At 34.0% G+C, this 27,949-nt stretch overlaps 4 protein-coding genes across 5 annotated transcripts; 1 reads left to right on the top strand and 3 right to left on the bottom strand.

Moving 5' to 3' along the window:
- Nucleotides 1-93: 93 nt before the first annotated feature.
- LOC138140419 (la-related protein 1B-like) lies at nt 94-11,200 on the bottom strand. 2 transcript variants are annotated; one of them, XM_069061465.1, is made up of 13 exons: nt 9,788-11,200; nt 6,519-6,578; nt 6,001-6,405; nt 5,831-5,940; nt 5,144-5,773; nt 4,889-5,093; nt 4,717-4,836; nt 4,444-4,661; nt 4,225-4,385; nt 3,378-3,766; nt 3,178-3,317; nt 1,562-1,713; nt 94-1,506 (listed from the first exon to the last, which is right to left on the bottom strand). In XM_069061465.1, exons 1-13 carry the CDS (start codon nt 10,418-10,420, stop codon nt 1,475-1,477), a joined length of 3,255 nt encoding a protein of 1,084 aa, XP_068917566.1. In that variant the 5' UTR covers nt 10,421-11,200; the 3' UTR covers nt 94-1,474. The 2 variants fall into 2 exon arrangements, with proteins under 2 accessions (XP_068917566.1, XP_068917565.1); XM_069061464.1 differs by having other exon boundaries at nt 4,714-4,836; nt 9,788-11,198.
- A 2,396-nt stretch (nt 11,201-13,596) lies between these two features.
- LOC138140241 (pyrethroid hydrolase Ces2a) lies at nt 13,597-19,968 on the bottom strand. Its single transcript, XM_069061099.1, has 2 exons — nt 19,060-19,968; nt 13,597-15,513 (listed from the first exon to the last, which is right to left on the bottom strand). The coding sequence occupies exons 1-2, from the start codon at nt 19,439-19,441 to the stop codon at nt 14,072-14,074; spliced, it is 1,824 nt and encodes a 607-aa protein (XP_068917200.1). The 5' UTR covers nt 19,442-19,968; the 3' UTR covers nt 13,597-14,071.
- A 590-nt stretch (nt 19,969-20,558) lies between these two features.
- On the top strand, nt 20,559-26,484 carry rb (adaptor related protein complex 3 subunit ruby). The gene is made up of 14 exons (XM_069060101.1): nt 20,559-20,843; nt 20,891-20,966; nt 21,020-21,190; nt 21,240-21,400; nt 21,656-21,905; nt 21,953-22,511; nt 22,564-22,784; nt 22,888-23,134; nt 24,713-24,873; nt 24,935-25,089; nt 25,147-25,603; nt 25,655-25,793; nt 25,845-26,052; nt 26,098-26,484. Exons 1-14 carry the CDS (start codon nt 20,719-20,721, stop codon nt 26,234-26,236), a joined length of 3,069 nt encoding a protein of 1,022 aa, XP_068916202.1. The 5' UTR covers nt 20,559-20,718; the 3' UTR covers nt 26,237-26,484.
- Nucleotides 26,485-26,507: 23 nt separating this feature from the next.
- Nucleotides 26,508-27,444, bottom strand: LOC138139697 (NEDD8-conjugating enzyme UBE2F-like). The gene is made up of 3 exons (XM_069060102.1): nt 27,062-27,444; nt 26,847-27,008; nt 26,508-26,797 (listed from the first exon to the last, which is right to left on the bottom strand). The coding sequence occupies exons 1-3, from the start codon at nt 27,317-27,319 to the stop codon at nt 26,681-26,683; spliced, it is 537 nt and encodes a 178-aa protein (XP_068916203.1). The 5' UTR covers nt 27,320-27,444; the 3' UTR covers nt 26,508-26,680.
- Nucleotides 27,445-27,949: the final 505 nt, after the last annotated feature.

Raw genomic sequence — 27,949 nt, 5'->3', positions numbered from 1 at the left:
GTTGTATCGTGTCCCACACTAATTTTATGTATCAAGCTGTTTCGCGACTTGTAACTACTGATTAAATATTTGGTTAAATAAAAATATCGCGTGCAGTTTTGTAGCTTTTTTTTTACTTTTTTTAAGTGTTACAGGAAGACAAATCTTTGACCACACTTCCACAACACACTTTACAAACTAACTTAATGATACAATAATCTGCAAGGAGTTGAGCAAAATTAAAAAACATTTAATTATCACATGATGCATGTGTTTTTTTATCTAATCTGAAAAACCATACAAATAAATAATTGCACGATGTTGGTTTCGAATTAGACAAAAGAACAATTTTTTTTCACTATCATAAAGATTGTATTAACACACGATATTACGAAGTACAAGTACAAAAAGAAAAACTCCTTGCCTAATCTGTAATTTATACATCATAAACATACCAGTAGGAATTAATTATAAAAATATATCAAGAGTAAAATGATACTTAAACTGTTAACAATATAAAACAAATCGGATTTAGTCATATTAACAAAAACAAGTAATGAGACGACTTCAATAACAACACCATCTCCTAGTCTTCCCCCTAATCATTTAGCAAAGGCTACTATTAATATAATAATCACTATATATATAATTACATATATGTACACGCAAACATATATATAAGTATATATATACTTCAAGCGCTACACTTGATTAGGGGTAAATGTTAAAAAAAAACAATAACAAAAAATTAAAAAAATACAAAGACATTACACGATAATGTAAATTAAACTCTTTTGGGAAAATTTTTATATATGTATATATTAAGTAAATAAGTAAAATTTACCACTGCATGAATGCCATTTCCAATAAAAAGTGCAAACATTACATTAGCTCGTAACTTAATGTACATTGCTCACGCGCAACTTTAGAACAAATAATCTAAAAAAAATCTCACCTAAGCAGTTATATTGTGTAGCCCAGCTACATTATGCTCAATATATTGGTATACACTAAAGCAGAGAAAAACCAGCCTATTTTTTTAAGTTTTTATATATGAAAGTATTGTGGAGTGAGCCTATAATTTTTTTTTTAACCATTATATACACGATACCAATCATTACAGTACAATTAATTAAGAATCCATCAAAACTCACACAAAAATGACTAAATCATACACGTTATGTAATTCAACCGATACGGTCCCACTGACATTTATAAAATATTGCATTGCGTAGCTATTCAATTTGTAATCTAGAAAAATATGAAACTGTCAATTACTTTAAGGCAATGGCACTTAACAACACTCGCAAAACTACTTACATTTTTATACATTAGTTACTTCATTTTATACAAACATCAGTGCTGATAGTCTTTATCATTAAGTTTAAATTATAACTATAATTTAAAACGTTATAACTACACTTAAATTTTACAAAAAACGACCAAGTACGAAAATTTTACTCGATCACTTAGCTAGAACACTTCCGTCGTATTTTTAATCAGCATTTGTGGAATTTTCAAATTTGCCTGGAACAGAACGAAATAAAGCAAAATCACAGCAAATCGTCTCAGCCATAAATACCGTCTGATTCTTTCTGCCGCCAAGATTCGGCACTATTTCGATTTGTTTTAGTACGGCCAGATCCAAAAGATTGAGTACGTGCCCTTCCGCCAAATCTAAAACCTGTCCCAGCTGGAGCACTAGTTCCAGGCTGAGCGTGAGCAAAATCATTCCTAGAAGAAAATATACATCACATTTATTGAGTCCGTCTTTGTTTAGCGCTGACAACTCCTCAGACGACGAAAACATCAAGCCACTTCACCAATCGGAAAACAATCTTTCTTCATAACGCACCAGACTCTTTTTGGTATATAAAAACGATTTCAAATTAAGTCATTTAACAAATCTCTATTAATCAGCTTTTTAAATATTTTTTTAGCAATTTGGGAATTTCTCACGCGCCAATCTTGCGAGATTGTGCAACATTTTATTCAAAACAAAAGCTATTTTTTCTCAACGCACATGCCGATATCAAAATAACAGGGAAAGTTCAAGGATGAGTAAATGGCAAATTTAACAAAGTGTTTATAATTGTGTATCTTTAATTTAGTTTTTTAAAATCATTGGAGGATATCAGTTTTTTTTCAATTGTGCAATTTGTTTAACCTCTTAGAGTACATTATATGTTAAAATAGTTCAGGTGGTAAATGAGGTTCATAAAAAGTCGACTTTTACATAAATAAAAAAGAAATAAAGCTTAAGAGAATTTAATGAAAAACACAGTACTTCAATACAATCTTACATACAATGGGTGTACTAATTAATAAGAAATTAATTTTCATACGATTTCAAAAATCAGAAAATACACATAGGATTTAGCAATTGTTCTCCCATTTTGCTGATTACAACAGTGTACCAATAAACCTAACACCATGTCTAGTTGCCTATATTTCCCCTAATAACAAAAAATCTAAGATAAATGCAGTTTCCAAGGATCCCTATAATTTCAGCTATGGTTATGTCACAGGGATCCTCTACTTAATAAATTAAAATTACAGTACATTCTTCAATTGGCCATTTAAAAAACACAATAAAAAGAAAATCGAGATCAAACCAAAATGTCACATTAAGTCGAAGCAGACTGCAGATTAAATAATCAGTACATTCTAAATGGCAAATTAAAAAACTGTTTCATTTTGTAACCTGATCAACATTGAAGGCTCTTGAAAAGCACCCTGGTAATTCATTTAATTCTAACCGTTTCAACGGACTCATTTATTTCACAAATGTATTATCTGTTGCAAGCTGAATAATTCGGTTGTTTATAGTAACGTGATTAGCCATTATTAACCCTAGATAATGTACTTAAGTATTGTAGGTTCAGTTTTGAACCGTGTCATAACTGGATTCAACTCTAAGCAAATCCTCAGCGAGACCTTTCCCTATTATTATTATTATTATTATTATCAGTAACAAGTGTGTATCAGCACAACATACGACTTTCTGTATTTTTAAGGTTGCATAGATCACTGACATATTTGCTAAAACGACGGTCCTTGAGCTGTATCACATCAAATATAAAAATATTTCGTGATCTACACAATCCTAATTTTGGACTAGTACAATTTTATACGCGAACGTTACTGCCAAATATTTAATTTTTAAGTTGTCAATATTTTGTTAAGTCATCGGCTTACCTATGAGCAACATTACTTCCAGACGAGCGCCGGCCTATCGAACTATCGTCGCGTGATGTTCCCGGTTCCGTTTCAGAAAGACTTCGGTTTCGATTTTTTTGGCGATATTGAGGACGTCCACTTTGAGTCTCGTTGATTGGCTGAAATCAAACAATCGTCGATTAACACGACTGATCACGATCTGACATCAACCGACTTACCTCAACCACTCTGAAATCCTCGATGCTTTTAAATTTGGATAAATACTGCTTCAGTGTAGGATTGACTTGTAAGTTGCTGCTGAATTTGTAATACTTCATGAAAGCCCAAAATTTTTCTAATCCGTACAACTGCCCGTTCTCGTAGTCTCTAATCGTTTCTTCTTGGAAATCTTCGTATAAGTGAGGTCGGAACTTTACTTCGAGACCGTATGAATAAAATCTAAACAGACATTCTAATCCGTATCTGTAACCCTTTTCCGCATCTTCCAGTGCAATCGTTTTGAATTCGTTGTACATCGTGCGATTAAAGTTTTCACGTAAGAAAAATGACCAGAATCTGAATAGCGTATTCATCTCATTGCTCTGTCCGATGCCGTAACGTTTACGCTCTACGAAAAAAGATAAATATTACTTGTAGTTCATCAAAAAAAAATTGTGTTTGTGGTAACTAACTTACATAATTAACTCAAATTATAAAGAAAACAAAAACGGTCGTTACAACTATAACAAATTTCTACCAAAATCACGAAGCTGTCTGTAGCCTTCCGAGTAATTTATTTTTCCTTGCGAAATAACGCATTATTTAGTCAAAATGCATTCGCCAACTTTTGTCAACCCATTTAAAATATCGATAAAACTTACAAAACGGAAAAACCGCAATCCAATGATCTGAAAGTCAAAAATTTTATTTATCTTTTGACAATTCTCCTTATACATACGAAGCCATTTTCGAATCGACTTAATTTTTACGACCAGTTTTTTTTATCACAAATTTGTCATTTTAACCGATTGTCTGTTTACCATTTGCAAAGTACCATTTATGTCCGACATTCTCGCAACAACTCACCTTTTAAGCACTTTTGCCTGAATTTGTGATAAGCTTGTTGAGTAAAGTTGTTTTCTTTTAACAACGCGTGAGATGGATGTTGAAAAGTCGGTAACGCTTGTGGCAAACTTCCGTAACTAGTGCCCAGATGATTTTCGCTTGGACTGGTTCCGTAACTACTACTGCAGAAATTTAACAAAAATAAATACAGAAAACAATAAAAATCGATATCGATTTTACCTAGCCGAATTGGTACGAATACGATGTTCCCGCACATCCATTATCCAACCGACGTGTTGCTCAACAGGAGGATTGCTCGAGTGTCTCGTCTTCCTTTTTCGGGGAGTGTGTGGATCTGGAGCTTCATCCTTGACCACTGCGTAAAACCGTGGTACATTCCTGTGTCCTGGAGTTGCCGGCGTTTTGTTCTTACTTCCAGAGGGCTTGCTGACGTCGACCTAAAACACAACACCAATAAAATAATCGTGGACGAAATAATTAGTAATTTACCACGGGTGGTGGAGGTGGCGGTACTTCAGGATTCTGTTTTTTAGGTGCAGGTGGCGCCATCTTCTTGAACGCCTCCTGACTGATCACATTGACTGTTTTGTAGCTACCGACCGAGGAGCGATCCTAAAACAAGTCGTTCAATAAAAATCGTAATCAACCTCTTTGTCGATCTTACAAAAGCATCATGCCATAAGTCTTCTTCATAATAATAGAGTCCATCGTTGATTGCTTGTTCCAACTCTTGCGTTATTTTGACTCGAGTAGTTTTATCACCGGTGCGATCGTACCCTTCGTGTTTAGGAGGACGTGAAGGTGTCTGTGTCACGATCAACAATTTGTTGACATCGTGATCACTCAGTTCATCGGAATCATCTTCCGCACTAAAATAAATTTATTTAAATATTGGTTTATTCAAAATTACCACTCTTACCACTCGTTCGAGAAAGTATTTTGTCGGCCGCTGAGTACGCAATTATCGATTTCTTCGTCGAAATAAAATTCGAGTTCTTCCCTTTCGTAACTCTTCATTTTATTCTCTTTCTTTCCTTTGTTTTCTTTGTTTTTCCTCTTCACTTCTCGCCAACTCTCCTCGTCCGCCGTCAATCCGTTATTTTCTTGACTGTCTATATTGTTCGTATTATTCTCACTACGGTAGTCCTTATCGTTATCGTTGTCTTCGGTACTATTCATGTTAACGTTTGTTTTATTATTGTTATGTTCTGGGACAAATTCAGGCACGTCCGGGTTTAAGTTTTCTATTCGTAACGTCCTTGGCAATGGTGGCGGAGGAACTAATTGAGAAGCTACTTTTTTAATATCATCGTTACCGTCTAGAAGAGGCCATTTTGTGGGTTCGTGCCTTGGGCGAACTTTAAACCCCTCGAAACACTCGATTTTATCGGAACTACTAACTGCATCAATGATCAGTGTTAAATTATCAGTCAAAGCTTGAACACGGTGAAAGGACGCGATCAACGTTATAGGAAGATAGCCTTGAGGGTCCATCTTGCGCCTCAAGAAAAAGTCTCTGGACAAGTTCTCTTCACTGAAGTAGTACTCACTAAAATAAAAACACACATAAATGAACGCGCACCAACAACTGATCACTCGTTCTTACATTTGATTCCTGATGTACTCCTTCAGCGTCGGTTTATCCAAATTTCCGTAATTATTGCTACCGAAGTAAAATGTGCCCATATACGGTACTACATAGTTTTGATTGGCGAACTTTAAGAAAAAAAAATTACCGTGATAATTTTGGAGGGGAGTAGTTGTGTGGGGAAATACCTGGGCATATTCGGCTGGGAAATCTATATAATCAGGGTCGCTTGGCATTCTATTAGTTGGTCTATTAAATGTACTACGTCTTCCTCCCCTATTACGTCCTCTACCTCTAGCGGCTACAGAAGCCGGTCTCGGGAATCTCCCATTGACTTGAGGGCCATCTCGTAATTCGGCCCTCCAATCTCTATCACCGTCACTAACAGTCGATTGCGCATCTCTATCAGCCCTTCTTCTAGGCGACTGATCCTTTTTGTGTGCTTTTGTCAAATCTATTTCTAACGGCACCCATTTGTGTTTCGACGATTTTTTCTTGTCCTCATGTTCTTCGTGTGACTGCTGCGGTTGAACCTTTTCTTTGGGCGTCGTCGACGATTGGCCGGGAGTCGGATTGCTTGGCGTTTTTTTCGACTGTAATCACGTTTAAGCATGTTGTTTTTTTTTTAAAGAAACGAACTAAATATCGATGTTGTTATTTGAAAACTACTTTCATCTTTGCCAAAGGCTAAAAATAATTTACTGACCTCTGGAGGGACGTTATCACTCAGCGTTGGCCAGTCGCAAATATCCGTGAAGTTGCTGGCCTAAAAATTTCGAAAAAGAATTCAAAGTTTAATCAAATAAACTTCGATGTTACGTATCTAAGAGATTATAAAAACTGTTGTTGCGTTTATGTAAAACAAACATGACGGATCATAAAATTATCTCTAGTTGCTCTATGTGTGACGGAAGATATGAAGTACAGACTAGAGTATATAATGAAGTCGAATTAGTGACAGATATATAGAGTATTACTTGATTTTGTTGCCAACGCTGCAGAGTAATGTCATAATTTTAAGTACTGACCCATATGCAAAATTAGACCGCTGGGGCTGCATTATTTTTTAATCAAACAGAGAACTGAACAAGTGCCATCGACACAAATAAACAGATAAAGAACTTCCCAATCAATATGGATGAACACGCGGTTGTAAAATATTTCGACGAAAATAACACATTCCGTATTCGATCAACGACCATCGACATTTTTTCGATATTTAAAAAAAAAATTGAAAATAATGAATTAAAAAAAATCACGTTTACCGCGCGATTTCACAATGGGAAGGTCAAGTTTGACGAATTCTCAATGGTTATATATGTAAATTGCTCTAACTGTTAAATGCGTAATATAAACTTATAAATATCGTGATTTTTGTTGTTTTCTGTCAAACAACGATGAATGAAATTCGATCGGTGTCACATTACAATTGAAATCCTTCCGAATCGATGATGCATATTGTGAAAAATTTATTCGAATAATTAAATGACGATGTGCAATTACTTTTGCGCAAGCTCGAACCAATGCCACATTAGCTTAACCCTTAAATTGTTTCCTGAAGTTTACGATTCTTTCTCCATCGTACCTAATTTAGGAAACTAAAAACGACCCAATAAACCTAAAGAGCAACAACTTTGCCATGGAAAAAAGTACGACCTGTTAGTTAATCACACCAACATATTGAATACCAATTTTCAAGGTCACTAACAGATGAAAATGCAAACATATGACATTTAATTAGGGTCACTTCTGGCGTGTATCAACTTATTTTTATACTTTTCGCAAAACTGATAATGAAACGATGATTAAGTGAAGAACAATATTTAAACTTCGTGGCATGTCAATGTTGTGACATAATATGTTATTCACCGCGATAACTCGACCAGCATACCTGTTAGTAATTAATGAAAATATGTACATACCAACTTTCTGCAAGTATACATTTAAATTGGTTTGGATGGAAAAAATAAGACAACTAATAAAATGATTTAAAATAAAACCTCACGAGGAACACTACAACACCATGACTAAAAACAATGGAAATGTATTTCACGTGGCCGTTTTTTATCTTCTACCTACAAGTGTGGAATTGCAGAAATTCGTAAAATTTGACGTGTACAGCGCTCGCCATAAAACTTACACCTGGTCGACTCATTAAAATTATCAAAAGAGCATACGAAAAATAATTGTGCGCTTTATAGAGCTAACGTGCGGTGGAAAATTCGTAACTTCACAATTCAATAATATTTAAATTGAATTAATGATAACCTAAAAGTTTAAATGGACTGTTGGATGTTAAAATTAACTGTGTCGTAAAGAGATGGCGTTATTATCGAACTTCAAATTAAGTTAAGACATAATCGAGTTTGACTAGGAGTGTTCTGTTGAAATGCATTACACGGTGGCCACTAATGGTCGATCGAATTCTAATGCGATCGTGTTTCTCGTGGCGATACATAGTAATTCCGCGCGACTGGAGCAATTAAAATTAAATCAGTTAATTTTTCTCAATTACGCGAATACCTACCTTTTACAGTCAAGGTTAACTTGCTCTTGTACCGGCTAACAACGCCCGTCTACTGTTAATAATGTCATTTAAAAGACTTCCGGTTCGAGTCGAGTAACCTGCGACCCAAATTCTTGAATTTGTGCCAATAAAAATACGAGTTGTTTTCACTCTTTAATTACATAATGTAAATTAATTTTCATTTTATTCGAATATTGGAGACTGACGGCGAGATGCGCCGACCTGAACGTCACGGTTTGGTGGCGGCGCTGTTACATCTGATACATCCTCTTCCTCAGTTTCTTCGATTTAATTGACTTAACACTGTACAATATTTTTGGGCCACTATATACATTTTTCATAAATGTTACCTAATTAACCGCTTATCGACGCGTGTAAAATTTAATGGAGTGCAGGTTCGTGCACATGAAATGTAATAAAAATGCCCGTTTTATTGTCCGTTAAATTGCATACCGTCCGTTTTAATTGTCCGCGAGGGGCATTACTCGTTTTCGAAAATTTCCCAGAGTCGAAATTTGTGTGTACGGAATTCATTAATTCGACATAAAGGGGCCATGATTTACGAGTCAAAAACCTGTTCCTTAAATTATTTAACACGTGGAATTTATAAAGAGATTAATTAAATCGATCGAACTTTGGATGAAAAATGTGCAAGCGATATGGTATTTTGAAACTTGATTCGGAATAAAAGTGAAATTATATTATTTTGTGATACAGGAGGAATGTCGCAATCTTGTAAAATGTGATACTTATATATATTTTGTGACCCAGTTCCTTGATCTTAGGTTGGATTTTTGAAATTTCTTTCACGATATTTATAAGTTCATTTACAAACGACTCTACTTACATTTCTTTTCACATCTGACATTTGATACGCGACAATGTGAGACAACCTTAAAATATTTAACGCCTTGAATTATCAAAGTATGTATATAATTTTTCCCATTACACAAAAACGTCATGCTGAATGGGTGAAACGGAATTTCCACTTCCGGTTTAGGCTATTTATTTTTTTGCCATGTAACAGAATGATTTATCGTCAAGCTTGTGAACATGTATTGTTGTAAATAAAAAATGATATTTAAAAAAAATGTTTATTGCATTATAATTGTTCTCCGAATAACGTGGACATCAGATTTTTTTTTGTCGTTGCAAAAACAACTCACTGAGATGACTTTAAAATTAATCTAATAAAATGTTTCGAAACCAATATACAATAGTCAATTTTGATTCAACTGACCACCTCTGATAAAACGATTATTACAAAACTTATCAGAGTGTTGGTGTCAAAAAGCAATAAAAAAAAAATGTTCAAAATGAAAAAATTCCGTTCAGTTAAATTTAAGACTGCGACGAATTTGTGTCCAAAAATGCCTAAACAGTGTGCGACAATTGAATTATTTCTACATAAAATAATTTGTTAAACTGTGACATTTAATGGCACTGACCTTTTTGTTGAATTTGCGCTTGTCTTTAGAAGCTTTAACTACAGCCGCAGCTTGATTCTTCTGAACGGTTTCCTGTTTTTGTGGCTGCAACACCCTTTTATCACACAAGGGTTCCTTAGCTGCAACAGGAGCTGCATTTTTAATTTGCCACGCGTTCACTTTTGGTATGGGTGCTGCTACGAACACTTTTTTAGTTTCCGTTGTGTCTTCTTTAGTCTGCGTGCTGCTTTGGGTTTCCTTTGTGGATTCTGGTTTGGTTTTGGTATGTTTAGGCTGTTTTTTGAATTTCTCATGATTGTCTTTTTTATCGACGTTACCGTTCACTAAATGTTTATGTTTGTCTTTTTTTAACTGATCGTGTTTTCTATCCTTTCGGCTATGTGTTGGGACCGGAGTAAACGTATCACTATCGTCTTTTGGGTCTTGGGGTTCCGGGGTTTGAGGTTTATCTATTTTTATTGTTGCACACTGGTCACTTTTAGCTTCTGCGATGTTTTCTTTGTTGCTGTTGTTATTTTGCTTGAAGTTTAAGACAGCATGTGCATATGAAGCTCCATAATTTTCTGAAGACGTAGCCTTATTGTCAACGTCCTTGGGGGCAGCATTTGGGGCTGCTACACAATGTGCTTCCATCTTCAGTTTAATCCTACTAGGTTAAATGCAACTCTCGAAGGGTTAATAATATTTTACGTTCAAACGAACAATATGGAGTGTAACCATGTTGGTTTATGAAAGCATGGCCAGCACACTTAGATAATATGTATCGTCACACGACAACATTTACAATTATTGTTTAAACCACGTTATATAACACGGATTTATTGTTTGTCTTCGAATTTTAACTAACTACAACTAACCGAATACAAAAACTTTTGTTTCTTTCACTCATTCACACGATAATCACGCTTTGCGGCCGACACTTCTTAATTTAGACCTTTTAGGGATATTTCACTTTCCTTGAAGGTTATCTTTAGAGTGAACTTTACCCGCGAAATTCAAATCTACATCACCAATTCGATGGAAAAAATTCTCCTTCAATAAATCGTTTTTGAACAACTACATCACGTATTTTCGACAAATTGTTCCATCAACTTACCAGATTTTAACCAGTACCCGGTACAGTGTAACATTTAAATGTTCTTAGGGAGGTTATGTTTCACCGTTCTACTACGTTGTCTACAAATTTTAGTTCGTAATGTTAAAATATCAAAAATAACACTTGGTCACTGCTTTCTTACACACAGGCACAAGATAAAATAACAAATTACATTTTGTTAAGTTCCAAGTAAAAAATAAAATTTAATAAATGCGTATAAATTATGTCAATTTTATCTTTTTGTATGTTTTATGCAAACTCACTCTACACTTGCACCAAATTATTTTTTAAAACTATTCCTCTTTCACGAAATATGTATTTTAAAATGTCATACATACTTAACTTTTAACTGTAACTTAATAGTCATAATCCCTACAGTCCTGTCCTCTGTTGGTTATTTATGAAACGACGAAACTTCACTGTAATTACAATAATGGCGCCACAAGTAGTCTATTATTTAATTTTATGAAACCTGTTTTTTACAAATTTTTAGAACTTAAAATTCAACTTTTAACTACGATCTTGTCATTACCCTTGTCGCTAATATACTCCTGTTTGTCACCAAAAATACGAAGACCAACACCCATATACGCAAATCAATAAATTCTGACCCAAGACCAAATACATTTCATAAATATCTGATACAACGGCAATGTTAATACGTAAATCCGTGTATCATCAACAATCTGGTGTATTTCTAATTTTCTGCTTAATAAAATTTAGCTCTCATTTTATTCATATTATTTAGCACAGTTTATTTTAATTCCGTCGACTAGGTATTTAACTTTTAATTTTTGGATTGACTATTATAGGTACCTATTAAGTAATTATTATTTTACTAGCTAACCCGACAGACGTTGTCTTGTCCAAATTTCAATAAATTTGTTTGTCACAATTTAATTAAGCCAGAATTTCATGTCAAACAAATGATTTATTTTCTTCCATTAAATTTGAAATCACATGAATCTCAAGTTGTTTTATTTACATTTCGATTTCGATTGTAAGATCGATGTTCAAGTAAACAATCCGATTGGTTTGATCTCTGGTTTGATTCACAATTTAACAATCAGCTGTCAAATGACATTTGTACACGTGTGTGCACATAGCCAAATAAATTGGAATAGAAATTAAACAACTAAGTACATTTGTTGGATAGATCGTGAACCAACACAAAAGTAAAAACAAATGTAATTTTATTTTAATTTAGGCTGGTTTTTCCACATTTTTCTCCAAATCTTCCACATTTTTTTTTCAATTGAAAACATTCAACTGAGTTATTCCCATTTTCCATTTCCTGGGAGCATATCGACCAAAAAAAAAAGAATTAATTAAATATGTCCTTCCTATCGTCAGTTATGACCGAGAGTGCATAATTATAACAAATATTATAAATTTTGAAGTTTGCCTGAATTTTTTGACTTTTTCCTTTGTACATAATTGTCCCGAATTTTTTTTTCCCGAAAACTTCCAAAACCATAACGAACAAAGAATTACGCATAGCCATCCTTCGAATCCTGAGTTATGAATGTTATGATCTTGAATTGATACAAAAATCCCATAGAAAAAGCACTCAGTTTTTCCCGAATTATTTTAATTTAGTTTTTCCAGATTTTTCTCCAAATCTTCCAGTTTTTTTTTTTTTCTATTGAGTTATTTCCATCCCGGGCGGATATCGAACAAAAAAAAAGAATCAATCAAATAGGTATGTCGTTCCTATCGTTAGTTATGAACTTATGATCGAGAGTGTATACAAAAATTATAATTTTTGCAGTTTGTCCGAATTTTCCGACTTTCCTTTCTAATTGTCCCGATTGTTTTTTCATGAAAACTTTTCCAAGACCATAGCGAACAAAATAAAATAGTAATTTATTATACGAGTTTTACCATTATCATTTTATCCCACGCGTTTTTTAGAGCACGAGGAGCGCAGCGACGAGTGCTATAAAGCAAACAAGTGGGACAAAATGGCTTATAAAACGAGTATATAATACAATATTTTTTCTATTTTGCCCCTTAAATTTAAAAAAAGTTCAAAACATAATGCAAGGAAAATTATATTTGGCAAATTTAAGGGTTGGTAACGCTGGTAAATAGACGAACAAATGTAAGTTTTTAATTTAAATTGTCGTGAAGTACAGTGATCACGTAGCAACAACTCACTATGAGTCACTCACTGCCAACATTAAAAATTTAAGTAAATAAATTTAAATAAATGTTCCTGAAATGCGTATCGAAAAGAGCTCCTTTTCGAAACCCGTTTGAGTGTTATTATACTGACTGTGTTATAGGTGCAAAATCTCTACGTGCAAAATAGAAAAAAACAGTTATGTATATCCATCACAAAAATCCCATAGAAAAAAACCACTTTCAGTTTTTCGCAAATTTTCCAATTTTCCGGGAAACTTTTTCATTTTTTTTCCATAAGAACCTCATTCGGACTATTACGAACATTAAAAAAAAAGAATTAGCCAAATCGGTCCAGCCGTTCCCATTGAAAAAAGCACTTTCAGTCTTTCGCGAATTTTCCAATTTTCCGAGCAACTTTTCCAAATTTTTTTTTTTCATAAAAACCTCATTCGGACTATTGCGAACATTTAAAAAAAAAGAATTAGCCAAATAGGTCCAGCCGTTCTCAACTGATGCGCTTACCAACGAACAGCATTTCATTTTATAGATAATCATTAAATTTGGAGTTTCTACTAAAAAATACAAGTGAATTGTATTATTTATTACAAATGAAAAATAGCATCCATGATGTACATGCAGGTGGTTCGATGTACCTATTTTTATATGATCCTAAACCACATTTTAAACTTGTATATAAATTGGAAATATTTGTACATAAGACTAAATAGTTATTATTTATTATTAACTTTATATTTAATAATTTATTTTGGACATAAGTTTGAGACCATAAAAAATAGGAATTTCTTACAACAGTTTTAATTTGTTGCAGTCTATTATCCTTAAACGGACTTAAATTTAATTTAAATATGATATTTTACAAGATTATAGTACTATTATATATAAAATATGGCAAGAATAATCTCTGCTATAATAAGAAAGCATACTTGGAATTAGAAATGAAGCATTTTGATACCAATCCAACTCCGATTCGAGTCATTGTTTCGTGCCAAAATATTTTCAATCTAAATTACTCTTCTAATAGGCACTATGTTTTTATCTCTTCAAATAATGTGAAGATAGTGTAGAAGAATTAGAATGATCAGTAACCCACAGGAAGCTTGAATAGATACACTTCCATCTTCTGTAGTATTGCAACACTGCGTGGCAATTTGCAAAACTTTAGGATAATATTCGTTCCAAAACTCGAACGCTTTATAGTTAACTTTTCTGGAGTTGGTCATATTGAAGGATCCATCCATGATCATCATTTGAGGGCTTTCCTCTTTGAAACTCTCCCATGCTATCGCATAGGAACTCGCGTTTGTTGGATCAGAAGTTTTAGCAAAGCTGGTCCACAAAGACATTATTATGTCTGACATTCTTTTATCTCTCGCTTCCCAAACTTTATCGTCAAATTCCTGCCAGTAAGGCATCCCCCACACGTAAATTAAATCATAAAGGTGAGGAACAGACACCCATTCTGGGATGTTTTCGACTACCCACGAGGTGATGGGCTTCCTGTCAAAACGATAGACGAAAGTAGGTTGTTCTTTGCTCACGTACCTCGCGTGCAAAAAAGTTGGTGATGCGTAACTTCTTTCCGTGGTAAAATTTGCCATGATTTGTCTTAAGCAATTTATGTCTTTAAAGTCTCTGCCAGACGAAGGACCGTAAAAGAACATAACAGAATCCGTAATGTGGTCGTAATTATAAACACAAGCCGATTCAGAACCGTTGATTACTGGAATGTCACTATTCACAATGTCTGTAAGGATTTGTTGGAGATTGTCATTCGAAACGTTGTTAACCGCCATGTCGTCTATTTGACTAGAATATGCAAGAATATCTTCCATGTCGGTGTAACCTGTCAGAAAAGGAACTTTGTGGAAATCTCCTCTCTCGAAGTGAGCTTTTGGAAGTTCTGTTAAAAATGGAAGCGTACTGTTACTTAAACTGACGTCAATCAGAGGTCTCCAGTTTATGTGTGAGGTCTCCTTAACTAATTCTTTTGCATCTACATTCTTTAAACATTCTATAAGTATGGAAGTCGGTTTTTTAGTACAGCCAGATTTTAAGAACGTCTCCAGTAAACGTTCATCTTCCTTTGGATATTTCACTACTGATGGATTTAAAAAATTTGCACTCATTATTATCGCTTTGTGAAAATATTCCCGAGATTTTGGGTTGATCATGTGAAGTCCCACACTGACGCCACCCGTTCCGTATCCCATTAAAGTGATGTTGTCTTCGTTTCCTCCAAATAATTTAATATTTTTCTTAACCCACATCATGGCTGCTTGTTGGTCCATCAATCCGTAATTACCAGGAGCTTCACCGTCCCCTGTGGTGAAGAAACCCATGATATTCAAACGCCAAGCGATAGTCACCACAATAATTCGGTGGCGGTAGACTAGAGTGTGAGGATTCCACATCGAGGGAGATCCTGTGGTGAAATTGCCAGGATGGATCCATACTATGGTCGCTAAACCACTTGGACGATTACCTGAAAATAAAATCGATTTGTTAATATTCCAAAAAAATGCATTTATTCAACCTGATAATTATTCTGAGTAATTTTCAAAGACTTCGTTAACCTCTGCCTTCAATTCTGATTGTTTCTTATTTCGATGCTTCGTGCTCTAAAAATATATGCCACTCACTAACAGATAGTTTGTTGTTACAGTACGATAAATTACGATAAAATAATGAAGATAAAATATTTCGGACAAGAATACATATTTGTAAAACAAGTTAAATTCCAGAAGATAAAATATGGAAATAACAGTAGTTTTAACTAAATTATTTAACATTTATCTTTTTTCTTTGTGTAAATAAGCGAGTTCAAAGGACACCCACTTGAGGCACACCTAAATTGATAATTTTGTCTGATGAATTTTCTACTACTTGTTAATCAAAACTTTTTGGACCTTTTCAGTTATAAGAATATATCCATTCATTTACCATTTCTCAAATACCATCGCAAGCTTCTAAATTTTTTCACTGATAATATGTTGTCAACACTATCGATTGCTTTGAAAATGTAAGCAACAATCCTGGTGCCACATGTGCATACAAATATTGAATATTATTTATTAATGAGTAATAGTAGGTACTAATAGTAGTGCTATGACTAGATCAAGGTTACTCTTACAATGCAAAAACAACATCATTGCGAAAATAATTTTAGGACAAAATAAAATGAAATATCACGCTAAACACAATTTCTTGGTCCCAATTTTAAATTCATCAATGTGTAATAAAATTTGGTCAGTCCTTGAAAATTCACGCGACTATTTCTACGTTTTTGACGTTTCACCATTTTGCAACTTCTGTTTGAAAGGAATCGATTCGATGAATCAACTGTTCTTGCTCTCTCGTTTAAACGGCGATGTAATTAGAAATAATTCTTGACGTGTAGATGGTCAATTCTGAAATCAAGACAAATTCGAGCACGCGATTTGTGCTTTAGGGAACTGAACTGCAAATTTTACTTTCTTGATGCGTGCCAAGACCTATAATGAGCTAGAGACACGCTATAAACCGGCATTTAACATCACCCACGTCCGGTCCTGTTCACTATCGTTTGGTTTGTGTTCATACGAGGGACAATGGTCACAAAGGAAAATGGAGAGGAAAAGCGATAAGTCGGTTTTGCAAAAGTGACAAGACGTAATTGAAAATCGAAGTCAAGAGTGGTGTCTTGTTAACGAACACACTTATTCTTTGTGGTTATTGTTAGCGAATAATATATGCAGGACCGTATTCACTTAACTGATTTTCCTCAAATCAACCTAATCCAAATAAAATTATGCGGCGAACTACGTCAAAATGGCACGAAATATTCTACAACATGGGTTCAAGGTTAAAGAAATGTATTTTAATGTAAGAAAATGAAATATACGATTACGTTTAGATATGACTCATGCAAAGTAAGGCAGAAACGCGACAAGGTTTAAAACTTCCTCGTACTCGTGCATTTTGTGTTTAATTAATAATTCAAATAACAAATAATAAAATTGGATAAAATTTCCAGTAACACGCTTTATGCGATAAAAATACCCCAAAACGGTAACAGTTAAAACATTTGTTCCAGCAGATTATTCATCTACAACATTCAGGACAAAGTTTTTTGCATTTATCTTATTTAGAAACACTATCGCAACAATACATTTTGTTGATATATCTAATGCACATTTCATGGTCAGTTTTCTTTTTAAATTCAACTGTAAAAATAATAATCACGGTGTTTTAGTCCCGTAAGAACAAATTATTAAAATGTGCAGCTGCGAAATGAATTTTTCTTTTATTTTATTTACTTCATTTTTAAGTTTTATTGTCATCAAAAACGCTCCGAATCAGGTTCCAATCCACTGCAGTAACTTCCTGAATGGAAATTAGTTATTGATTTAAGATAAAACCCCTATTTACGTCCTTATGACATGAAATGTTAAAAACGTACAGAAAAAAAACGTGAATTCTTTAATTCTGATTCTGGTGACGTGATTCTGCCAAAAATAACATTATGTGAAGCAGCATAAAAAATGGATACAGGTTACGAGACCAGAAATATGTATTTAATCGAAATAATATTTTATACCGCACTTGAATAATTACCAAAGAAACTAATAAATTAATGTTGAAGTTGATGTTTTTAGAGAGAAGGTACTAAAGAGGGAAAACAAAAGAGGAACAAGAATCCACTTTGCAGAATACCAACGGAAGCATCAGCATAAAAACATAATACTTATTGATTTATTTCCGATTTTCTATTTTCAATAATTGTAAATTTTAGTAACTTTATTATTATTACATATATGGAAATATGTAGATCAATCTACAAATCTTTGCTTTTTATGGTGTATTCTGTAATTTTTAAAAGGGCGTTTAAATTTTAGCGTCTTTTAAAATTTAAAATTTCAAGCCCTGATTGGTCATTGCTATGACAACTTAATTTAACTGCGTTTAAAATTTAGCGGAGCAGTTACAGATACGCCCCTTTATAGGTGTAATTAGGACATAATTAGTATATCAATTAATTGCTCACATTTTATCTTTAGGTGAAATTGAAAGTAATAAAAATAGTATATGTACGCTTTTTTTTCTAAATTTATTACTAAAATAATTGCAACATCAAACGATTTTATACTGACCAATGAGGTATAACGATAAAGCTTGTTAGTTTTATATATGGGCAATTTACCAAATTAGTAACCAGGAAACTTGTAAATTATTTATATTTTAACTACCCAAATTGTTCAGGTGAACAGGTATAATAGAAACAAATATTTTTAATAAATGCAATATTGTAAATTTTTGACAATACTTTTTCATTTACGCTATAAGTTGTTCAATACATTTAACAGTATAAAGATAAACTACAATAGAGAAATAAGAACTTGTAATTTATGAATAAAAATGTTTGGCATTTTGTCGCCATTATCCAATCTACAACGAACGAGATTTAATTACCTCCACTTCACTACAGCTTCAAATTCACGTTCCTAAAAATTTGTGTGGGACGAATTATGAACAAAAAATTTAAAGTTCTTATTACATGCAACTAATTACTACTAGAATAAATTCCACCTACTACCAGACAGCAAAAGTGATTGAGTATTTCATTATGATATACCTATGTATGTCACATTCACAATCAATTAAATTATGTGTTTTCTTTAATTTTATGTAGTAAAATTATAAATTTTTACAAATAATCAACACTCATAAGCTTCATTTTAAATTTTGGCTAGTGTAAAAATTGGAATATTCAACTGGATAATGAAATTTAAAAAATATTAATGTACTTTACTACAAGTGGAAATGCTTCAAAACAAATTGGTTTTTCCTTAATTAAGTGTCGTAATTTAAACGTCCACTCTAAATTACCTATTCAGTCATGAATATTTCACGACCTGCTAAATGGCACGAAGCAGCACAGTGATGTGTAAATGGCAAAAATCATTTTAAATAACACACCCATTTTCCAGATATTTTGGTGGCATAAATATTCAAGTAGAGATTTCCTTCACTCTTTGCAACGTTTACTCACCATAGGGTACAAAAACATTGAGATAGAGACAATCCTCATCCATGGTGATATCATTATAGGAAGGATAAAAAAAATCGAGAAATGGCTTAGCTTCTTCGCGAATATCCTTTTCAGTCTGAAGACACGCAGGCATGTAGTCAGTAATGTTTCGCACTCCTTCCCAAGAAACCAAATTGTCGGTGTCTGGAGCACTAAATCTAAGCTTCTCAACGGGTGGCTGTGCGTAAGGTATGCCATAATATCCGATTATTTTCTGCACCCTGGACCTAGATATTTCTTTTCCCATGATCGATCCCTGTCCAGGGATCATTATTATTGGTGGATCCCATGCGGCGAGGCACGTACAAAACGTACATAAACAGAGGAAATTGAGTAGCGACATTTTTAAAGAAAATACACTTAACACTTCTGTCTTTGGGAAAGCAAGGGGTGAGACTGCACGATCCGACCGTGATTTAACTCAGCGCGATATATTGCGTGATGAAGCTTTCCCCCAAGTTAAGAACGATCAATTCAGGAATTTTAACTTTATGGGTCAAAAATGTTACAGTGACGTTTAAGGAACCTATAAATTAGACCAACTTCCTCCCAGTTGGACTGGATTTACATACAAGAAGCTTCTGATTGCTACTGTTTTAGTAAAACTCGCCCTCCCTTGACCAACTCTTCATATAGCAAAAACAAGGAAAGCTGAATTAAAGCTATATCAGATGTAGAACACTTATTCATTACCGACGTTCTTTTTGTTAAAATAAACTGGAGCAGTTTATTTGTATCTACATTTCTTTCCTGGTGAAATAATTGGGTTAAATGACGTTAATAAATTTGTAAAGCGTTATAGACATTTTTAAGTTGTTATTTTTTCTGTCAGTGATAAGATAATAGCGGTTCTTGATAACACAGAAATGAAATTACATATAATTACTTTTAAAATGTACGTCAGATTAAAATATATCTTTGATGCATTTAAGATTTTTGTACCTATAAAAAATACTAAAGAAAAAATAAAAGAATAAAACTACTATTTAATTTATATTATTTTAAAATTGCATACTGACAATATCAAAAGAACCTCGTTGCTATAATACCTACTCAAAAAATATAAAAAGTTTCTTCATTCACCCTGTATAATGTTTTAACATATTGTACCTAGTCTAAAAAAATATTTTAAATTACATTTTAAGAATAAAATAAACTTTTTTATAATAAAATTATTGAAAAAAGCTATATTATTCCAACACCTTTGTCCTTTGATTTGAATACCAAACACAATTCATTCGGCGACATTACGAAAACATGAGCGCATAGTGCGCCCGTTAATACTCTTTAATAAATAATTTGCTAAAAAGAAATTATTCAGAAAATAATGATCATGATCATTAAAACATCAATCATCAAAAATAAGAGAATTTTTCATTAGTAGTTCATTTACACCCTCACCCAGTATAAAAAATAAAAAAAATTCAGTAGGCGGTGCCAACATTAGTTCGTTACCCTTTGACAGGTTTGACAGCTCGTGAATTGGCAGCCATGTTTAGGTTAACCTAAAAACTCGGCCAATTCGTGTAAATGAACGTGTCATTTTTTATGGTTTATGGTTAGAATTAAATTAATGATATTATTGAAGTTATTTTGTAAAAGAAACCATCACATATTACCATGTTGACGTCATCTTCACACGTTTCTAACAATGGTTCATATTCAAATGACAGAGGAGCTGGCTTTGAAGCTGAATATGCTGTTGATCCTGCTTCAGGGGGGTTCTTTCACACCGACTTCAAAAAGTATGCTTAAAATAATATTAGACAATGAACTGAATGTTTTCTTGTAGGCATGATGACCTCAAGGAAATGCTGGACTCTAATAAAGACAGCCTCAAATTGGAGGCTATGAAGCGAATTATTGGGGTAAAGTTAACTCACATTTGGGCTGACCCCTCTATTTATTGTTTGTTTTGTAGATGGTAGCAAAGGGTAGGGATGCATCCATGTTATTTCCAGCTGTGGTAAAAAATGTAGTATCAAAGAATATCGAAGTAAAGAAGTTGGTGTATGTTTATTTAGAGAGATATGCAGAGGAACAACAAGATTTGGCTTTACTTTCTATATCCACATTTCAGAGAGCTTTAAAAGTAAGATCATTGAAAACTGTAAACTTTATATTAAATAATATAACTTAAGGAACCAAATCAACTGATAAGAGCAGGAGCTCTAAGGGTGTTGTCAAGCATTAGAGTCAAAATGATTTCCCCTATTGTCATGTTAGCAATAAGAGATGCATCCTCTGATATGTCACCATATGTGAGGAAGACTGCAGCACATGCTATTCCTAAATTATATGGGTAATAACTAAACCTAATTTAGCTTTGTAGTAACAATGTAGTTTAGTAGAAAAAAAAGTGGTGCATGTTAACATTAAATTTTATTATGATGGTGTAGACTATCCTAGGTAATAATTAAAACTGATCTATTTCTTTATGAAGAGACCGAAAATAGTAAAATTTACTTAGTTCTAATTTAAAAAAAATTAATTAGCTTAGTGATAAAAAAGAAAATGGCATAAAGAAAAATTTTCAATTTGATAATTGGAATTTCAGACTAGATAATGAACTGAAATCAGAACTAGTAACTATAATTCAGAAACTGTTAGCGGACAAGACGGTTCTAGTGATTGGATCTGCCGTCATGGCCTTCACTGAAGTATGTCCGGAACGAGTAGACTTAATCCATCAAGTGTACAGAAAACTTTGTGCCTTGTTAGTAGATGTGGACGAGTGGGGACAAGTCACAATAGTCAATATGTTGACCAGATACGCTAGGATGCAATTCGCAGACCCCAACCTTAACGTAAGTGTAGTTTGCGCGTGCGCATTTCGTACATTATAGACTTACAGGAGCACGGGGATGACTCCGACCGTCCATTTTACGACTCCGGTTCGGATTCATCCGAAAAACCCGCACCAACCCTAGATCCAGACCACCGCCTCCTCTTAAGATCGACTCGACCGCTGTTACAGAGTCGCAATGCGGCGGTGGTGATGTCGGTGGCCCAGTTGTACCACCACGCGGCCCCCAAAAGCGAAAGCCCTCTAGCCGCCAAGGCTATGGTGCGGCTACTGCGGTCGCACGTCGAAGTGCAGAGCGTCGTTTTGAATGCCATCGCGTCCATCAGTGCCCAAAACAAGGCCATGTTCGAAGCGTACCTGAAAAGTTTTTTCGTGCGAACGTCCGATCCCACAAATATCAAACTGTTAAAGCTTGAAATCCTCACAAATCTCACAACCGATTCAAACGTCTCTATTATTTTGAGGGAACTCCAGACTTATATTTCCAATAGTGATAAGAAATTTGTTGCCGCTACTATTCAAGCAATTGGGAGATGTGCCTGTTCTATTAATGAAGTTACTGATTCTTGCCTTAACGGATTGGTGTCTTTGTTATCCAATAGAGATGGTTACGTTTTTACTATGACTTTCATTTCGCAGTTGTAATAACTTGATTTCAGAAGCGGTAGTTGCTGAAAGTGTGGTGGTTATCAAGAGACTACTTCAGACGCAAGCCGCTGACCCTAAAGAAATCATTACACATATGGCGAGACTCCTTGACAGTATAACGGTAGCCCAAGCTAGAGCTGCCATTCTTTGGCTGCTTGGAGAACATTCCCAAAAAGTTCCAAACATAGCTCCCGATATTCTTAGGAAATTAGCCAAAACATTCTCTGATGAGGTAATTACTGATGGTCTCTTTAAACGGCAGACAACATCTCATTTTTATCATTCTTGCGTCACATTTTAATATTATATCAGCACAATAATTGTATCGTTTTCAGCATGACATTGTTAAATTGCAAGTGATGAATTTAGCTGTGAAATTGTACATAACAAATTCTGAACAGACGTCGTTGTTATGTCACTATATTTTTAATTTGGCACGATATGACCAAAACTATGACATTAGAGACAAAGCAAGGCTACTAAAGCAATTTATTCCCCAACAAGAAGGGAAAATTACCTCGCAATCAACTCGGATATTTCTAGCTAGCAAGCCTGCACCTTTGTTGCAATCCCAGTTCAAAGGTATGTTTATAACTTTGATAAAATTATTAATTTGCCTTCTAGTATAAAAAGCGATACAAAAGCAGAATTAATATGATAAATAAATCAATTATATATAAAACGACTTTGCAACCGATTGGATACCCGAAAATCGTTAAATAATTTGATCGGGCATTCATATATCGACCATTTGAATTTTTGTGAAATCCAAATGCACAAAAAATTAATACTTTATTTTAAAATCGGAAGTTACAATGATTTAGCAACTACAATTTCATATACGGTTCAAACTTTTATTCTTTGTTAAAAAAACTAAAATTGATCGTTCTGTAGGTATGAAACAAAAAAAACAACTATTTTTTATAGCTCAACCTTATCGTAGAGAATTTTCTAATTTTTGTTCAATGTAAAATTCGCTTTTATTATTATCTTGTTTAGAAAATCTTAAAATAATGAAAATATACATACATGTTGTGTTGTTCGCGGAGTTCAGTACCAATAATAGTATATTAAAAAACAAGTTTCATAAGGGCAGTCTTGAAGCACGATTCAAGTTTAAAAAACAAGTGACATAGCCACGAGTTATTTTCGAGTGCTTCAAGGTCTTATGAAACGGGTTTTTTATACTATTTTTTGTGATTTGCTTTTTTTATGCTGTTTTTAAACAAAAAATTTTACTTTAGGCCCGGTTTCTGGAAACAATTTTGTCGGGCCAGTTAGCTAACTCTCCGATAAATACAAAAATCCTGTAATGTGATTGGTTACTTTCTAGCGTTTCTATAGCAACGCTTGATTTAACCGTTAGTTATTGGGCCGTTCCAGAAACCGGGCATTAGAGATTTTTTGTGGCGGTTGGTAATGTCTTAACTTTAAAAGTGAAATTTTGATCTAGTCGCCTTTTGTTTTATCCAAATTCTATCACAAAACACGAATATGGAAGATAATAATCAAGATAATCTTGCATGTACGCCCCTTGAAATACCTGAAATTGCTAAAAATACGGTCAAATTTTTTCACTGAACACTTCCTGTAGGTACTTGACATTTTGTAATTTAAACTGACATGCATGACAAGATAATTCCGCATCAAGCTTTGCCAACGTAAAAATTTTCGTAAAATGTTCCGTGAATTAATGGCTATAATGTTTAATGGCATCGCAGATGATGACGTCGCAGTCGTTAATATGGCTATTAAAGAATTAAAATGGAGGCAAATTACAAAAAAACGTTTGGATTCGGTTCTTCTTGTGTAATATGATCAACAAAAAATAGATAAAAGGCGGCTATGGAAAACAAAATGAACTGTCACTTGTCAGTTGCGATATTTAGGTACATGAATTTTATTTAAAAAGTCGTTTTCACTCGAGAACAAAATATTGATGTGAGAATTCTATTTTGGAACGCGAATTAGGAATGGTGAACGTACAGAACCTTGTTTGTTGGAGTTTCGGGAGAACCTTCCTTCATCATTGCTGTTGCTTGAAGAACCTAGGTCACACGTTTTCACAAGTTTTATTTCCCATATCCGCCGTATATCTATATATTTTTCTTAGGTTTTATTTTTATTATTGCAAAAAATATATTCTATTTGTTATTGTAGATCATGAAGACTTGCAATTAGGTTCATTGTCGCATTACATTAAGCAAAGGGCGTCCGGATATGAGCCTTTACCACCATTCCCAGATCATCCGCCCCCTAACGATGTTAGAAACGTTGAACCCATCGTCGCGCCCGAAGATTCTAAATTATACAAAAAATCGGTACTTATCACGAAGCTTGTAGCACCGCAACATGGCAACATTTTTGATAATAATATTTCAGGACAAAAAGGGCAAAGACATGTTTTTGTGGGAGTCTGGAAGTTCACGCGGCCCTAGCAGCAATAATAGTTCAGATAGCGACGAATCGTCGAGCAGTAGTGACAGTTCAAGTGAAGATAGTGAGAGTCAATATGAAGAAGAATCTTCAAGTGAAGAGTGAGTAGTAAGGTAGGTAGTCATTGAAAATTGTTCTAGTATTCGGTCGTATTTTAGAAAATCAGATAGTAAATTGTCCAGTTCAAGTTCAAGCGAAGAATCAAGCGATAAGGAGAGTGAAGAAGAAGCACAAAAAATCAACGAAAAGTCACAAAATGAAAAGCAATTGTTGGCAAAATCTGTGTCGAAACCAAAGTCAAATCTAGATTTATTATTAGATTTAAGCGACCTTGGTAGCTCAATTCCGGTAATGACGCCGTCGCTGGGCGGTTTTCTAACACCTAGCACTACCATCAACGTCAATCCATCGCCGTCGCCGCTCGAAGTGATACCGCCAGCGTACACCAACACCAAACCTCTTGAATTGATCAATAAAATTAACGGTAAAGGTCTTTCTGCCACTTACAGATTCACGAGGACACCACACATACTGTCACCTTCTATGGCCAACATAAATCTCGTCTTCACCAACAACACCAACGACGATATTTGCGACATCAGAGTCGGCAAAAAGGTCGGACGTTTTTTCTATGTCTAGTATTGATGTAATTTCAAGCTATTGTAGCATTTGGGGGTCGATTTGGCTATTCACGATTTCGCAAACATCGCAAAATTGCCACCAAGTGGTTGTCTACCGGCGTCATTAGGAATTGATTTTAACGACACCATTCAGCCTGCCAATTTCGAGATAGTTTGTTCGTTAGGTACGGACTGATTCGTTAATGTCGATTGACGCTACTGTTGCCACTTTGTAGGTAACTTCAACGTTTGCGTAAAACCTACCATAGGGGAATTAGTCAGACCAATAAAAATGAACAAAACCTTATTCCAAGAGAAACAGGCGAAGATGGGCGGAATGAACGAACACGTCGGACATCTAAAATGTACAATTAACTTGGTCGACAAATTAACCGAGTGTACGAATTTGGGGATTTGCGAGAGCAGCGACGTCAATGACTTGAGGTACTGAAGTCGATATCTCAATCCTGTATAATTTTGTTATTGCAGATTCGCTGGACAAACATTGAAATCGTCGAATCTAATTTTGGTTACCATTCAGAATAAAGAAACTATCACGGTTAATTCTGAAAATATGGTGTTTGGATCAGTTCTGCTCAACGAATTGCAACATAATCTCAATTCTTAGTTTTGTTTTTTGCTTATTGATGCGTACATATTTAGTGTTATATGTTCTTTTTTATGTACTTGTTTTATAAGAAAAAAAAATACTGAAAACATAATGTGCACCAGTTAAATGATGCAGACTTGCTTAAATAATTTAAGAGCTTCCTTCTATGCGTGAATATTATGTTATTTGTATTTTATACACAATATCATAGTTAAATTAAAATTCCACTTCTGTTTTCTATCCTTTCAAATAAATATATGAACAAAGATGAATTTTTAATAGACAACAATTACACCTTAACAAAGTTTATTATAAATATAATTGTTTGTAGAAAAGCTTGTGGGCTCTCTACTTGTACAGTTTAACTTTTTACAAAATAAGGAATTTCATGGAGTATTCACAAGTTGTGAAAATTGACCCAAAAAGTGAGAGAACAAACATTAATATCGACTCTACACTGAATTAATCTTTAGCATACAGCATGACATATTCATTTACTTTCATTCTAAACTCTTCTTTTGAATTCCTATACATATCTGAAGCTTCTATATTTAATGGGTCATCAAAATTTAAAAGATCCTGAAAAAGATTTACAGTTTTTTTCTTTGGGAAGTAAAAAATATAGTACCGTAAACAAGGCATGTAGGCCCCAAACTACATCATTTAATCTTCTTATGGGAGACCAGCCTAATCCATCCATACTATGTTGTCTTAGCAATGACAAACACACTTCTCCAACTTCTGTAATATTGGGGTGCCACAAACGTGTAAGGCATTTCACAGTGGGAGGCTACAAATAATAAGTAAACAACTTTGTCTCAACCTAGTAGTCCTAATACGTACAACCATGTTATATTCTTCTGTCACATTAATAGCAAATCGAAATGTCCCACCTTCCCAAAAGCCTTCTGTGGGCCTCACAGTCAAGATGAATTTGCTCAGATCATTTTCATTTTCGTAGAATACTGAGCAATTACTTGGTAATAGTTGGGCCATTTCTTGTGATTCTTTAATTAATAATTTATCCCTAATTGAAATTCGATTAGTACTAACAGAACGGTCGTCTTGTTGCTTTTTCAAGCGTTGAGATAGAGTAATCATGGTTCTAATTTTCTATTAATTAAAGCACAACACCAATCATCTCATTGTTTATGTTTAATTTTGATATGAAATTTGAGGTTAGAATTAGCCTACTGGATGTGACCAATCACACTGCCAATTGAGCAATGACGTCACAGCGAACGTGATACGTGGAGCGTTCAATAATGATAATGTACGGGGTCTCTCTAAAATTTGAAAATTTTAATTAATTTCGTGTCGTTCCCAATAATTATTAAAACATCTTTTAGCAAATATATTGTATAAAATAGATACAATGTTTAAAATAATTTCTCTTGTCACGTTAATGATGATGATGGTTAATTATGACTATTACTTTTATTATGTACATATTATACAGGGTTATTCACTAAGATGAAGAGCCTGACCAGGTAAAAATGCAACCCAAAATACACCTGTATATTTATTATACGACGTAATTCACGTAAGAGTACGAGCCTGACGATCTCAAAATGCAACCCAATATTCGATTTCCATGAGCATCTACGTGTAATAAAGCATGCTTTGACAAAAAGTAGTTTGGAGATCCCTGAATTTTTTAAAATTTCCCACATTTGTGAAAAAGCTCTCCAGCGATTGTGTTAGTGTCTAATACCACAATTTATAATTTTT

This window comes from Tenebrio molitor, chromosome X (assembly GCF_963966145.1).
Source record: "Tenebrio molitor chromosome X, icTenMoli1.1, whole genome shotgun sequence".
Classification (NCBI taxonomy): Eukaryota; Metazoa; Arthropoda; class Insecta; order Coleoptera; family Tenebrionidae; genus Tenebrio; species Tenebrio molitor.
Note: the sequence above shows the minus strand (reverse complement) of the source record. Positions and strands in the feature narration are given on the sequence as shown.